The sequence below is a fragment of the Neoarius graeffei genome, chromosome 3 (genome assembly GCF_027579695.1).
Source record: "Neoarius graeffei isolate fNeoGra1 chromosome 3, fNeoGra1.pri, whole genome shotgun sequence".
In the NCBI taxonomy this organism is placed as follows: Eukaryota; Metazoa; Chordata; class Actinopteri; order Siluriformes; family Ariidae; genus Neoarius; species Neoarius graeffei.
Window position 1 is genome coordinate 65,248,720 of NC_083571.1, and position 17,061 is coordinate 65,265,780.

Genomic DNA, 17,061 nt, shown 5'->3' on the forward strand with positions numbered 1-17,061 from the left:
AGCCCTATAGAAAAAGCCTATAATATATTTTTTAAAAAAGATACTGTTTACAATATCTCCTGAAAAACAAAATATTGTGGCATAATTTATCACAATACCAATATTATGTAGTCACATCGCCCAGCCCTGGTGATATGGAGCATGTTATAATTGAAACACAAAACCATTTTCATCCGTCCACTATCCTTAATGCCCAGGTCAGACGGCAGAAAGACGCATGCTATGACCTGTGATTGGTCGGGTGACAACTGATCGCAGGTGTTTTGGCATCAAATCCTTCGTTTTGGTCAGATGTATTACAAGACGCAGAGTTTTTAAGCTGAATCAACCAGTTGGAAGCAGATGCAGCTAGACGCAGGTTGACACAGTGCACAGAAAACCTTGAAGGCCATAAGACTGCTCGTAGGTTTTTGTAAACTATTTGCAGGTGCAGTCTGTGTCTACCTGCTATGCATCGCGGCCATCTCTAAAGACTTGTCTTCCCTGCGTCAGCCTGCACTAGCTGCCACTACCTGCTTCAACCTGTGATTGGTCGCTCAAGCGTTGCACGACTGTATGCCTCCTGCATGCGTCAACCTGCTATTTGCACCAATTGGAAGCGAATCACAGCTGAAATGCAAAAAGATCGTGATCCACTTGCGTCAACCTGCCTCTACTAAAGAGGCAACACTCTGCCATTATCTGCATCATCATGCATCGACACAAGACCAGCCTTGTGTCTACCTGTGATTTTTATCGCAGATAGATGCAAGTAGTTGAAAACTAGTTGCAGCCTACCGTCTGATCTGGGCATCACCTCTTATCCTGTGCAGGGTCGTGGGAAAGCTGGAGCCTATCCCAGCTGACTATGGGTGAGAGGCAGGATACACCCTGGACAAGTTGCCAGATTATCACATGTCTGACACATAGAGACACACAACCATTCACACCTATAGACCCTTTTCAGTCACGTGACCTTTGTAAACGCGACCGCCATTTTGGACATGTAGTGGACTTCGGCTCGAATCAGTTTGAATGCGAGGAAGGCGACAAACGAAAAACATAAAAGAAAAAGGAGTGAGATGCAGAAAACACCTTCACTATCCAGCGACGTAGGGCATTTACAGGGCGAGCAGAGGGAGAGGTATTTGCAAAAATTGAGGTTAGCAGGCTTAGAGAACGACGTTTACCTGCTTCCACCAGGATTGTTCACTGACGTACGGAAGTACATGAAGCCCTCGTCTTTACCTGACTTCGGCCCACGTGATCTGTATACCTATGTCGTTAAAAACCCATCGCCATACACAGGTATTGATCTGAAAGCGTATAAGAGTTTGGATGCCTACAAATATTTTGTGTCAGGCTGGGTAACATGCCTACATCAGTGGGTCGTCCCTGGAGCTGGTGGTCGCCATCTTATTACAGCTAAGGTTTGTTCACATTTTCATTTACTTTTGGTCCTCAGGATAAACAAAATGTTATTAAATGTCATTGAAATAACTTCTTAGTCTGTTGAGACATGGCCCGTTATAAATTTGCTGTTACCAGGCAATGATGAAGAACTGTATTATTAGGGTCGGTGTCTGGGTTGTAGCAGTGTACTAGCAGCTAGCTGTTAGCACTAGCTAATGTCAACAACATAGTAGCTAGTATGTTACTGTAGCAATGTTTACGTTCAGTCATTTGAATGACTGTTAAAACCTTTCAGTCTCAAGTTTTTCCCTTTACTGTATTTACTAGTTTACTGTAATTATGATCCGGCAGCTATTTACACCGGATCCAGTGTAAATAGCTGCCGGAGCCAACGTCCGAGGTTCCGGAGCGCGCTCCGGCTTGCTCCCCTCAAATTAAGCCCTGTACAGGTAAATAGCTGCCGGAGCCGACGTCCGAGGTTCCGGAGCATGCTCCGGAACCTCAGACGTCGGCTCCGGCAGCTATTTACACTGGATCCGGTGTAAATAGCTGCCGGATCATAATTACAGTAAACTAGTAAATACAGTAAAGGAAAAACTTGAGACTGAAAGGTTTTAACAGTCATCCAAATGACTGAACGTAAACATTGCTGCAGTAACATACTAGCTACTATGTTGTTGACATTAGCTAGTCAACAATAGCTACTACAGAAGAACAAAGAGGTTACAATGGGTTATTTTAGCCTATTTGGTTACACACTCGCCGCCACAAAATGTTAACAGCAATGTAATGCCTTTTCTGGCTAATTTTATTCGTCTTACCTCCAACAAAGTGGTCACTACACAAGCGTTGGTATGCCGAGGGCTGCCAATCTTTCCTGTTAATGGCCGCTATCCATCTTCTCCGTCGGGATCCGATAAAATGATAAACCTTGCCTTGTTTGTTGATGGTTACTACATCCAGGTGCACAACAATATAGTGGCATGATGGAAGTCTTGCTGAAAGTGAAAACTTTCTTTGCTGCCGTTCCTCAATGTTGGCTGTGGTAAACTACTGGTAGTACACGTCCAAAATGGCGGCCACGTTTGTCGTGACGTCACGTGAAAAGGGTCTATAGAGGATTTCGACGTGACGTCACAGGTGACGTGACGCCCCGGTGTCCGCCATTTTGAAGGTCAAGCTAGCTAATGTCAACAACAGTAGCTAGTATGTTACTGTAGCAATGTTTACGTTCAGTCATTTGGATGACTGTTAAAACCTTTCAGTCTCAAGTTTTTCCTTTACTGTATTTACTAGTTTACTGAGCTAGCGCGCTCGGGCAGGCTAGGAGCGAGCGCGCTAGCTCGGGCAGGCTGGGAGCGAGCGCGCTAGGTCAGTAAACTAGTAAATACAGTAAAGGAAAAACTTGAGACTGAAAGGTTTTAACAGTCATCCAAATGACTGAACGTAAACATTGCTACAGTAACATACCAGCTATGATGTTGTTGACATTAGCTAGTGCTAACAGCTAGCTGCTAGTAAACTGCTACAACACAGACACCGACCCTAATAATACAGTTCTTGGTCATTGCCTGGTAACAGCAAATTTATAACGGGCCATGTCTCAACAGACTAAGAAGTTATTTCAATGACATTTAATAACATTTTGTTTATCCTGAGGACCGAAAGTAAATGAAAATGTGAACAAACCTTAGCTGTAATAAGATGGCGACCACCGGCTCCAGGGACGACCCACTGATGTAGGCATGTTACCCAGCCTGGTTTTTAACGACATAGGTATACAGATCATGTGGGTCGAAGTCAGGTAAAGACGAGGGCTTTGTGTACTTCCGTACGTCAGTGAACAATCCTGGTGGAAGCAGGTAAACGTCGTTCTCTAAGCCTGCTAACCTCAATTTTTGCAAATACCTCTCCCTCTGCTCACCCTGTAAATGCCCTACGTCGCTGGATAGTGAAGGTGTTTTCTGCATCTCGCTCCTTTTTCTTTTATGTTTTTTTCCCTGGTATTTCCCACACGCCTGACTGCAGGTCAGGAAGATCACCCGCGCTGCAGCGCTGCAAAGCCAGAAAAAGATAGCCTGGTAACGTGTACGGATCACGTACACCAGCATCATTTGATTTTCTGGTGATATCGCTTCTTACTCGCGTCATCTAGGCCGGATAAAATACTCGACAATGAGACTTCGTCATGATCAACAGTGTATCGCTACCGGTAGTCGCCATATTTGTGACCGTCAAAATGGCGCCGGCTACTTGTTGACATGGCAACGGTCACGTGGGTCGAAAACCTCTATGGTCAATTTAGAGCCACCAATTAGCCTAACCTGCATGTCTTTGGACTGTGGCGGAAACCGGAGCACCCGGAGGAAACAGACACGGGGAGAACATGCAAACTCCACACAGAAAGGCCCCCGTCGGCCACTGGGCTCGAACCCAGAACCTTCTTGCTGTGAGGCAACGGTGCAAACCACTACACCACCGTGCCACCCACCATTTTCATGTCCCTTGATTTTATTTTTTATTATTCACAGAGTGAAATGTGAATGAGTTTGAGTGAAATGTTTTGCATTTTGTGTCACTTTGTCTCAGAACTGAACAGCAGTGGGTTTCCCAAAAGTCTCCTTCAAGGGGAACTGAAGTCATTTTTAAACTTGCTTTATTTCTTAATTAACGTTTTATTCAATTACGTTTTCGGTTTTAGTAACCTTATATCGTGACTTGTCTCGCCAACTAATTGCAAATAAATATTATACTTATCGGCCTACTCGGTTTTTAGCCATGTTGAATTTAGTTTGTTTGGTCCATGGCAGGCGTTGCTTATCCGCGCGATCTTCACGAGACTTGTGCGAGACTTCGAAACGTGAAGTGTCAGCCAGGTGTCAGTGCTGCCATTTTGAAAACTGTTTTCCAAACGAAATATTGCACAAAAACCGAGTTTAAATGACGATTACTGCCTACTTTTTTTCAAACTTTCCTGATTGCTGTCAGAACAAAACTTCTGGCTTGATTACATCAGCATTCGAAACGTGGTTTTTTTTTTTTTTTTTTTTTTTTGTGGTCACGCTGAAAGAAATCAAATTAAAAGTCTCAGATTTGATTTAATAAAAGGCAGCAGTAAAGAAGAAAGTATTCAGCCTTGATTTAAAAAAACTGAAAGATGCAGGTACTTTTGTATTTATTAATGTGGGAAATACGCTCAGTATAATATGAATTTATCACAAAAATACATGCATGTATTTATTATTTTGAAAACCCACCAGCCGACTGAGCTGGTATGTTCTAATTGTGTGACAGCAATGACGTAAATACCGGCGTGACGGGCTAGTGTCCGAAAGCAGGGTTTTATTATTTTTCCATTTTACCAATGAGCTCACTATATAGTCCTCTATATAGTAATTCCTTATATAGGGAGTAGTGAACGAGTGAGTGATTTCGGACATGGGGAATGTTGGCAGATGTTGGTCACTTTGATTTCTGCTGTACGTTTTACTTCCGTCCCATGAGGTCTCGCACAGGTCTCAGCGAATCTTGTTTACGGCCATTGCTTTGACATATGGACGTATATTTCAAACGCTCATAACTTGCTATAGCAGTGACAAAATAGCTATTAAAAGTGCATTCCTATATTTAATAAAATGAGAAATAGAATTTTGATGATAAATTTGCCTTCAGTTCTCCTTTAACGCTAAGAGCATCTTAACTAGGAGAGAGTGTGTGTGTGCATTGTGCTGCTCGCTCGACCATTTAACATCTTTGTGCTACGATGCTTTTGAGAAACTCGGGCCTGAAGAGTTGTACAAACAGATATATTGCCTACAAGCTCGGATTAGTTTCTCGCTCTGACCACGCCCACAAATTTTTCTGCTGTTGTAAATCATCGTTGCTGTTGGTGTAAGCACAGAGTCGCTCATTTCTAGTGCTAACGTCCCAATTTATATCTTGTTTCCTGGTGATACAAGCATCTAATGCTGGGCATACACTGTGCGATTTTTGGCCCGATTTTGACACGATTTTCACTCGTGCGACTATTTTGGAGATCGGGCCGAGTTTTGGCTCAATCGTGCGTCTCGGATCGTGTAGTATACATGGGGTAACGACAAGCGATTAACACCTCACGACCTCCTCCCGATCGATCGGATGAAAATCAAACCTGTTTGAAATCCTGAGCATCGCATCCGAGCATCGGATCGTATAGTGTGAGAACAGGAATCGTAAGCTGCGTGCTGTTTACCTCTGCGATTCACTCGTACAGTGTGAGCAGCAGCTGAATACCACGGTTGAAAAAAATCGCACAGTGTCTGCCCAGCTTAAGAGATCTTGAAACCTTACTCACTGACTGTCTTTCCATTAACCTGCTTAATGAGCAACCTGAAATTTGCAAAACTTAACTTGTCATGGAAGCATGTGAATTTTGAGAAAAAAAAAACCCTCTTACATATTACAAAAAGGTTTATACACTTGCATGAAGTGGTGTTTCAGTGATTTTAGATAAAGCAATCTTTCACAAAATGGAATTGGAAACACATTTTCAAAATCACCATGAAACTCTTCTCACGTCTTGGAGATCCATCGCCATGTTTAATTGGAACGACTCTCGCGAGATGAGAACCCAACATCCAGCTTTAATCACTTCATGGAAACGCAGACCATTCGCAGTTTTGTTGACTTAAAAAAAAAAATCGCTTCTCTTTTATGTAAAATTGCAATGGAAATCTGTTATTGATTCCTCGCTTTATGGTTATGGTTTCACTCTGTTTTATTCTTCTCTTCCTGTCCATGTGAGCTCTAATTGTTTTTATGTATTTTTTTTTTTTAAATTGTATTTTGCAGAAATCCAAAAGCTTCCAGTCAGAGAGTGAATAAGAAAGTGAATAATGATGCAGTATTACGAGTACAGAATCTGTCCATCCTCATACGCCACATCAAAACATACTATCAGGTGAGTTGGTGATGCTTTTTTGAATTAATGCTTCTTCTTTTTTTTTTTTTGTTTCAAAATATGTATTTGTATTGACACCATAAATTGCTGGAGCTGTTTTAGCATAATTTCTGAGAACAAAATGTAGCTCCCCCCCCATTTTTTTATTATTATTATTATTATTATTATTATTATTATTATTATTAATTTTTTTAAAACTTCAATGGTGAGTTCACACTGGCAGTCTTTTAAAATCCATACATCCATCTATCCATCCATCCAGTTGGCCAGTAGTCCACGGTGCTATCATGAGTTTCAGCCAGTTTCCTGGGTTTCACACTCTTTTTAACCAAATGTTTGCTACGTTTTATAGAAAAAAACCCTCTAACATGGAGATTTTGGTGCATTTAGCTACCGTGGTCTTTTTTTTTTTTTTTTTTTTTAAATGCACTGAATAACATTTTCGTTTGAAACCATCAGGCCACGATCATTTCTGGGAATAAAATCTGCAGTCACTGAACATGTTCCACTAACAAACTGAATGGAAAATTAGAAGCAGAGTAACTTTATTTTAAAAGGGAAAATTTTTCCAATTTGGTGAAAAGTGCCTTCATATTCCGGAGGCTGGTGTGGTGATGTGTGATGTGGGAACGCTGCCTGTTTTCCACATGCTTCTTGCCACTGTGCAGATGTGCTATAACAAACCCTCTTCCCCCCCCCCCCCCCCCCCCTTCTCTCTCTCCCCATATGCTCTCACGCACGCACGCACGCACGTGGCTGAAATCATTGCTTCTGTTGAATATTGGACGCAGAGGGCCACCTTTGATGTCTAGGTGTCTGAATTAGTGGTGAAACTCGATATGGTGAAGGTTTGCTGATTTTAATGAGGTCGGGTGATACAGAGGTCACACTCTGCACGTTATTGTGTTACAGCTGCGTAATATTTAACAGGACGGGTGGATGTGTGATGAATTAACTTCAGAGTGGCTTTATATTGAGAAACAAACGCTAAAAATTCTTCATGATTAACAGATTTCTCTGAAGTGTCAGAAATCAACATTAGTTTTATGAGCTGCATGAACATTGTGTCATGCTGTGATAGGAAAATGAACAACAACCCCAAAGATTATTATTTTCCTCCAAGAGCATGTCCTTAATGGTTTTATTCTTTTTATACTACAGCAATGTGGCAACTGTTACAATGCCTATTTTTAATTAAAAAAAAAATTTTTTTAAAGAATGACGCATTGTACTTTTTTAAAAATCCATTTATAACTACAATTTAACGTCATGGAACATCCTCGAAGCAAGTTAGCTCCTTGTCCGTTATCGCTTACTATAAACTCAGCAGCCTTGCTTTTACTCTCTCTTGAAGTAAATAAGGTTTAAAAAGCTTATTACTCAGAATACATAGTTACAGTGCTGACCCTGGAGATTCCTCCCATAAATATTAAACCTCTCCTCACAGTAAACATCACCATGTCAACAAATAAACACACATTTTAATCCATTTATGCAGAGCCTCTGCTGTACAAGTCCCTGTAAATGAGCTGTTCATCTGCATCTTAATGAAATCTTGCTGTTCTAGAAAATTAATCAACACCTCTGACCAATCAGAGCGGAGAGTTCGAAAGCATTGTGGTGCACGTACTCTATGGATTTGGAGAGTTTTGCTATGCATATTTTAGCTGTATAAGTCAGACGTGATGCGACACGCCAGAAGTGGACTCCGGAATGTGAGAAATGTGTGAAAAGCCAGAGGAATTTCTTGGATCGGGCGGCACGGTGGTGTAGTGGTGAGCACTGTCGCCTCACAGCAAGAAGGTCCTGGGTTTGAGCCCAGTGGCCGACGAGGGCCTTTCTGTGTGGAGTTTGCATGTTCTCCCCGTGTCCGTGTGGGTTTCCTCCGGGTGCTCCGGTTTCCCCCACAGTCCAAAGACATGCAGATTAGGTTAACTGGTGACTCTAAATTGACCGTAGGTGTGAATGTGAGTGTGAATGGTTGTCTGTGTCTATGTGTCAGCCCTGTGATGACCTGGAGACTTGTCCAGGGTGTACCCCGCCTTTCGCCCGTAGTCAGCTGGGATAGGCTCCAGCTTTCTTGTGACCCTGTAGGACAGGATAAAGCGGCTACAGATAATGGATGGAATTTCTTGGATCAGGCTTCTGCTGAGGTGCAGATCACGGAACAGAGTCGCGTAATAACAGTCCCTGTAAATGTACGCCTGGGAATTCTGATGCCAGAACGTTTTTAACCTCGGTAAGATCAAAGCAAATGTTTTCACATTTTTATTTATTTATTTTTTTAAAGCAGTGTCATGACATCTAGAAGTCTGTGAGTCGGGGAGAATTTTAAAGGTGACGTATTATCCCCCTTTTCCACAAGTTGACAGAGTTCCCTGAGGTCTTAATGAAATGTCTGTGACATGCTTTGGTCAAAATACCACCAGAATAAAACACCACAGCTCCCTTCTCACCCTGTTTAAACAGCCCTGTTCAAAACGGCTGATTTGAGGAACGGCCTGTTCCTTTAAATGATAATGAGCCACTCACCCCACCCCCTCTTCCACTGGCCAATCAGTTAGCACTTTCCTCATGTATATTCATTCACAAAGGCAGTTCTGAGTGTTGATTTTCAGATGAGAGTGGGATTATTCTAATTAACTCCACTTGTGACATCGAAAATGGAGTCGAATCTGAAGTTTTCTGAAATCGGCAGAACAAAAGAAACTGACTGGGTGTCTTATTTCAGAGTTTGTAGGTTGGTAGGCTCCAGATACCCAAATGTTTTGCATAATATGTCCCCTTTAATGCTAATCACGGCAGCACAGTGGTGTAGTGGTTACCACTGTCACCTCACAGCAAGAAGGTTCTGGGTTTGAGCCTAGTGGCTGACGAGGGCCTTTCTGTGCGGAGTTTGCATGTTCTCCCCGTGTCCGTGTGGGTTTCCTCCGGGTGCTCCGGTTTCCCCCACAGTCCAAAGACGTGCAGGTTAGGCTAATTGGTGGCTCTAAATTGTCCATAGGTGTCTGAACAGTTGAGAGGAGAAAACCTGTATAATCCAGTAGAAGGCAACGGGAAACCACGACTGTAATGCTCCCTAGAGACTTTTGGCCCTTTTCCACTACCCTTTTTCAGCTCACTTCAGCCCGACACGGCTCGCGTTTCGACTACCTCAGAGCAGCACGACTCAGCTCGCTTCAGCCCTACCCAGCACCCAAAACTCGCACGGTTTTGGAGTAGGGCTGAAGCGAGCCAAACCGAGTCGAGTGGGGCTAGGGGCGTGAGGAGACGCTCCCCTGTGCACTGATTGGTGAGGAGGAGTGTCCTCACATGCCCACACACGCCCCGCGAGCACGCTGGGATCTGTAAACACCGTAAACCCGGAAGAATTACAAATTACGAGAGTTTCTGAAGCCTTATGCGCCTCGCCTCATCTATACGCTCTTGCCAGTATCTGTTGGTGTTGTCGGTGACAACAAGCCACAGCACCAAGACCAGCAACACTAACGACTCCATGTTTATTGTTTACTATTCGGGTCGTGAGACTACCGCTTAAAAGGTCACGGATGTCACACACTACGTTTACATGCACATAGAGAGAATCGAATTTCTGCCGTTGCTCGACTGAAATCGAAGTTCAAAATGCCATGTATACACCTTAATTCGGCTGAAATTGAACCGAACTTGATTTCTCGGAATCGAGCTACACGACCTAGTTTATGCGATTTCTGCCGAGCTACATTAGTGCATGTATACCCTATCGAGCTACTTGTCGAGCTACTTCCGGAAGTGACGAGTGACGAGACCACAAGCGGGAAACACAACAGCCTCGGTCGGCATGACAACGAATCATGACAACGGCATGAATCTTTTCTTTTTGTGGCATTGTTTGCACTGTTAAAATTTAGCTCACTTACTGTATCACCAAATACATCTGTACAGCTGTTGCATAGCTGTGAATTGTGTACATAAGTCATTGTATTTGTGTGTGTGTGTGTGTGTGTATATATATATATATATATATATATATGTGTGTGTATATGTCCAACATCTGAAGAATGTCAATAAAAACAAAACAATTGAACTTTTTGTGTGTTTATTAAGACATAAGTTAAATTGTAAGCAAAAAAAATATTTTTTTGTAAGCAAAAAATAGACTTTAGAAAAATATTATTGTGCAAAATAAGTTGTCTTACAAAACAGTGGTCTGCGCCGGACAGTTTGTAGCCATAGTCTGTTAGAGCAAGCCTAACAGCTTGAGCACGGAACTGCTAGTGTTGCCAGATTGGGGGTTTTAAGTGCATTTTAGCGGATTTGAATATGTTTTGGGCTGGAAAACGTCAGCAGTATCTGGCAACACTATAGCTCTTCTTCATGACGACAACCGGAAGTGTACCAACACGATGGGGCGTGTAGCGCCACGTGTGGCTCGGGTGCACAATGCACCTTGCACAATAGCCCGATTTCACTTGTGCATGTAGGATTGGATTTCTCTGGCACTCCTGCTGGGACCCTTTGCTCGATTACCGACAGCAGCTCGATTTGGACGTGCATGTAAACGTAGTCACTGTTTGCGCCGCCTAACGACATCACGTGACGTCCACCCACTTTCGCTAACTCCACCCAATGTGTCCACCCACTTCCAGCCAGCACGATTCAGCGAGGTTGTAGTCGAAATGCAACTCCAACAGCCCCACTCAGCTCGACTCAGCCCAACTCAGCACGGCACGGCTCAGCCCAACTCAGCCGCGTTGGTAGTGGAAAAGCGGCATTAGATGGCTGAAGCCGTCAGAGCGGCCAGGTCACTGCAGCGATATGCCAGAATGGATGGATGGAATGCTAATCACTTCACAGCATAATTGAGCTCTAGAACCTGATTGGTTAAAGATATCCTGATATCGATTATAATATTCATATCTCCTGACTCGACTCTTGAGATCTTCTTCTCTTCACTCTTGAATTGTGGGTTTTTTTTTGTTCTGCAGGGTTTCATCTGTTAGAACACTCCAAGGTTCTGTTCACTGTTTTGGTGCGGTTCTTTAGACAGATACGATCACGTCTAAGCAAGGTGAGCTCAGTTTGCTGAACTCTAGTGCAAGAAACTGATTTGACACTGAATCGACTCACTTGAAGTGAATCAAACATGCCGTTTGGGGGTTTGTTTTTATTTTAATGTGAGCTGCTAAACTGATCCAAAGGACAGAGCTGTCGTGCTGCAGAACTGCCATGTGGATAAAAAGAGAACATGTACACTGGACATGATTTTAAACTTGTTTCAATAATTATCCAAACATTGATTTCACACCAGCTCCATGTTCTCCATGCTTGGTGATGTTTAGGAAGACACTTTTTCTGTTATTTCTGACTAGTGAGCAAAAGAGTATAATGAAGGTATTTTCAGCTCTTCGGGTTCCTTAGACAATGGTGTATATATTCTTTTCATTTTTTATTTATGTGAAACCAAACAAACCGAAGATCAATTTTGCTCAAATTCAGACTCGCCTTGCAAACTGACTGTGTGCAAGTGCCCTTAATCATGGGATCAAAATGACATCACCATGCCAGCAGTTCTAACCAGTTTCCTGCTCTGAGAAGCCGTGATGAATCCCAGCTCAAGTAAATGTTGGGATTAATATCGAAGGAGCTGTATGCTGCCTGAATAAGCTGGAAGATTAAAGAGAGACGAGTCAGCACAAATCCAAACCTGCCAATTAAACTGTCCTCCGATTTGCCTGTGGGGTGCGATAAACCCCAAAAGGCGCCGAGACTCGACTCGAATCGCTGCTTCTGCCTTTGTTGCAGTGGAGCTTTAACGTCTGTGCGACTGAGTAGCGATAAATTTGAATAAGCTGAAGCATATTTCCATCAATATGGCCGTATAAAACCTGAGAGTCAGGCATCTCGCCTGCTCCTGATGCGTTTTTAATGGATGGGGAAAAGCGTAGCCGTGGGATGTTCTCAGTCTAGACACCCGACTGCTAAAACAATCACATGCTTGAAGAAATGGATGTTTATGGGTGGAGTTGGCAGTGGACCAGTAGCTCAGTGAGGAAAAGAGCTGCCTGGGAAAATGACGCTGTCTAAATAATGCATATGACAGAGATGGGGGAAAGGTCCTGACTGGAAGATTTTTACATTCCTTGGGTGCACAGAGAAATTGGAATGAGACTAAATGCTTTGATTTGTGATTGGAAGCAAAATGGTGATATTGGGATGTTTCCAAAACTGGAGTGGTAATGGGGCGGCACGGTGGTGTAGTGGTTAGTGCTGTCGCCTCACAGCAAGAAGGTCCGGGTTCAAGCCCAGCGGCCGACGAGGGCCTTTCTGTGTGGAGTTTGCATGTTCTCCCCGTGTCCGCGTGGGTTTCCTCCGGGTGGTCCGGTTTCCCCCACAGTCCAAAGACATTCAGGTTAGGTTAACTGGTGACTCTAAATTGACCGTAGGTGTGAATGGTTGTCTGTGTCTGTGTCAGCCCTGTGATGACCTGGCGACTTGTCCAGGGTGTACCCCGCCTTTCGCCCGTAGTCAGCTGGGATAGGCTCCAGCTTGCCTGCGACCCTGTAGATAAGCGGCTACAGATGATGAGATGATACGAGTGGTAATGGTAAAACTAGGGATGCATTGATTTTATTTTATTTTTTTCCCCCTGGCGAGTAAGATTTTCTTAATTGATAACGATATCAAAAATGACTCGATTTATATCTGCTAACATTAGTGACTACGCAAAGCTCCCGTAATGCATACTCACACATTTAAGCTACTAGACTTCTACATTATGTAGCTACATCGCTTGGATTGAGTACAGATGGAGTAAAGAACCTGTGGTTTTTTTTTTTTTTTTTTTTTTTTTTTTTTTTTTATTTCTTCGGGGAAAAAGTGCTTCTGGGTGGCACGGTGGTGTAGTGGTTAGTGCTGTCACCTCACAGCAAGAAGGTCCGGGTTCGAGCCCCGTGGCCGGCGAGGGCCATTCTGCGCGGAGTTTGCATGTTCTCCCCGTGTCCGTGTGGGTTTCCTCCGGGTGCTCCGGTTTCCCCCACAGTCCAAAGACATGCAGGTTAGGTTAACTGGTGACTCTAAATTGAGCGTATGTGTGAATGTGAGTGTGAATGGTTGTCTGTGTCTATGTGTCAGCCCTGTGATGACCTGGCGACTTGTCCAGGGTGTACCCCGCCTTTCGCCCGTAGTCAGCTGGGATAGGCTCCAGCTTGCCTGCGACCCTGTAGAACAGGATAAAGCGGCTAGAGATGATGAGATGAAAAAGTGCTTCTGTACAGCGCTACGTAAAGAATGTTTTTGGTTTTTCTGTATCAGAATCACTTCTCAACAATCAATAGATCATCAAGAACAACATACTGGGTAAATCCTGTTCTTCACTCACCTAGCATCGCCTGTAGACATTTTTCTTGCATAGCTTGAGCGTTCTGCTCACGATGAATTCTTCATCCTGAGCTTCATGTTTAAGATGTTTGATCAGATTACCTGGACCACATCCAGATCGCTGTTGTTTCGTGTTATCTGTTTATTAATCTGACAACATACACAAGAATTACATCAAACAATGTCGCCTCGTATCGGATTTTAGTATCCAAGCATTTTTTGTTTTAAGTAAATGAGCATGGGTATACGAGTATACAAACCTTTTTAATGGGAATTTGAAACGAGAGGGGGGAAAAACAAACAACTGAAGGATTTTAGTTGCAACAAAACTGTTTTTATTTATTTTTAAATAACAGTAACATCTGGAAAGTTACATCTGGTAACAAATTTACGAAAAGGTCTAATTTTATAGTGAACAGTCAAGAAGTGTTGAGCTCCAAACCAAAAATCAGCATGACGTGAAACGTGCTACTGTGTGGTACAGTGGAGAACTGTGGGGAACTCTGGCTGGAGTTCTCAAATGAGTCAAATTTTTATTCCAGGTAGCCACACCCACCACTGAAAAGTATTGAGTTGTTGAATAGTAGTGAGGAAGTGATGGTGATGCAGAAACATTGTCACTGGAGGAAAAAAAGACATGAGAAATAATAGGGAGTTTAACTCGGAAAGAAGATGGAGCTTCTGATGTGGTTTTTCTCTCAGGAATTTGGACAAGATTGTCGCTTTGGACGTTTTCAGTCCATCTCTCCACCTTTGTTTTGTGTTTCCTGAATGGAGTTGATGATTCTTTCCCAGACACATGACATTTTACTGATTTCTGCTTGAACATGTCAGTTTTTGTCTTCCATGTTCTCTCAGGGGCGGCACGGTGGTGTAGTGGTTAGCGCTGTCGCCTCACAGCAAGAAGGTCCTGGGTTCGAGCCCCGGGGCCGGCAAGGGCCTTTCTGTGTGGAGTTTGCATGTTCTCCCCGTGTCCGCGTGGGTTTCCTCCGGGTGCTCCGGTTTCCCCCACAGTCCAAAGACATGCAGGTTAGGTTAACTGGTGACTCTAAATTGAGCGTAGGTGTGAATGTGAGTGTGAATGGTTGTCTGTGTCTATGTGTCAGCCCTGTGATGACCTGGCGACTTGTCCAGGGTGTACCCCGCCTTTCGCCCGTAGTCAGCTGGGATAGGCTCCAGCTTGCCTGCGACCCTGTAGAAGGATAAAGCGGCTAGAGATAATGAGATGAGATGAGATGTTCTCTCAGTGGTGGCACGGTGGTGTGGTGGTTAGCACTGTCATCTCACAGCAAGAAGGTCCAGGTTCGAGCCCAGTAGCCAACGAGGGCCTTTCTGTGCGGAGTTTGCATGTTCTCCCCTCGTGTCTGCGTGGGTTTCCTCCGGGTGCTCCGGTTTCCCCCACAGTCCAAAGACATGCAGGTCAGGCTAATCAGTGGCTCTCAATTGACCGTGAGTGTGAATTATTGTTTGTCTCTATCACTAGGTTTACATGCACATAGAGAGAATCGAATTTCTGCCGTTGCTCGACTGAAATCGAAGTTCAAAATGCACCTTACACCTTAATTCGGCTGAAATTGAACCGAACTTGATTTCTCGGAATCGAGCTACACGACCTAGTTTATGCGATTTCTGCCGAGCTATTTTGCGCATGTAGACCCTATCGAGCTAGTTGTCGAGCTACTTCCGGAAGTGACGAGTGACGAGACCACAAGCGGGAAACACAACAGCCTCGGTCGGCATGACAACGGCATGAATCTTTTCTTTTTGTGGCATTGTTTGCACTGTTAAAATTTAGCTCACTTACTGTATCACCAAATACATCTGTACAGCTGTTGCATAGCTGTGAATTGTGTACATAAGTCATTGTATTTGTGTGTGTGTATATATGTCCAACATCTGAAGAATGTCAATAAAAACAAAACAACTGAACTTTTTGTGTGTTTATTAAGACATAAATTAAATTGTAAGCAAAAAAAAATATTTTTTTGTAAGCAAAAAATGGACTTTAGAAAAATATTATTGTGCAAAATAAGTTTTCTTACAAAACAGTGGTCTGCGCCGGACAGTTTGTAGCCATAGTCTGTTAGAGCAAGCCTAACAGCTTGAACACGGAACTGCTAGTGTTGCCAGATTGGGGGTTTTAAGTGCATTTTAGCGGATTTGAACATGTTTTGGGCTGGAAAACGTCAGCAGTATCTGGCAACACTATAGCTCTTCTTCATGACGACAACCGGAAGTGTACCAACACGATGGGGCGTGTAGCGCCACGTGTGGCTCGGGTGCACAATGCACCTTGCACAATAGCCCGATTTCACTTGTGCATGTAGGATTGGATTTCTCTGGCACCCCTGCTGGGACCCTTTGCTCGATTACCAACAGCAGCTTGATTTGGACGTGCATGTAAACGTAGTCTATGTGTCAGCCCTGTGATCTGGTGACTTGTCCAGGGTGTACCCCGCCTCTCGCCCATAGTCAGCTGGGATAGGCTCCAGCTTGCCTGCGACCCTGTACAGGATAAGCGGTTATGGATAATGGATGGATGGATGTTCTCTCAGTTCCTGCTTAGTTCTCACTGATCCTGTGATCCCTACTGATCTAAAATTCAACTCTTGAACCTTGAGTCAGGTGATAAACATAATCCAGAATCGTTTTGCACGTCCCCACTCTTTGCTCTTTAACATTCAGGACTTGTCTTGTTTTTGACTGTGAGATGAACGGAGCTCTTTTCTTGGCCTGACCCTCAGGCTACTGAGCACAAGCTCTGTACATGCCATGTGGTTTGTTTGTTTTTTTTTAATGTATTTATCCCCCCCCCCTTTTTTTTTCGTTTTGAGCTCTTTTTGGAAGCAATTACGCAGATGAAGGCAGCTTGGGGTGTCGTCGTCCCCCCCCCCCCCCCCCCCCGCACTCACACACACACACACACACACACACACACACACACACACACACACACACTCCCTGACCCTACTCTCCAGGTCGCTCTGATGGAAATATAACTGACTCCCACATCTGTGAGCCTTGCTCGGTCCTGGCCTTGCGAAAACACAACAGTTTGTTTTGGGAGTTACGTAGCGGCCGGCAAACACAAAGAGCCGCCTGTTAGACGTCCAGACTGGAGCGGAGAGAGTATGTTGGGGGACGTTTTCTTCCCTCATCTTAAAGATGTTTGTTGATGCTACTGAGGAAATGTTTTTGTTTTTTCTTTTGGCATATTTGCATCATGACAGATTTTAAAATTAAGATTTGAGATGATTAGTTTTTTATTAGTTGTAATTTTGTCAGTCCTTAATTTTAATACCTAATATTTTGTTTTATAACGTTTAAGTATATTGTATTTTTACTCTTTTTAATTTTTATAGCTAAAACAT

General features: G+C 43.6%; 1 protein-coding gene across 1 annotated transcript in view; it reads left to right on the top strand.

Moving 5' to 3' along the window:
• LOC132883477 (girdin-like) overlaps window positions 1-17,061 on the top strand; it is a 107,436-nt gene that overhangs the window by 16,499 nt on the left and 73,876 nt on the right. Inside the window, 1 exon segment of the mRNA XM_060917149.1 lies at window positions 6,223-6,331. Coding sequence (XP_060773132.1) covers window positions 6,223-6,331 — 109 coding nt within the window.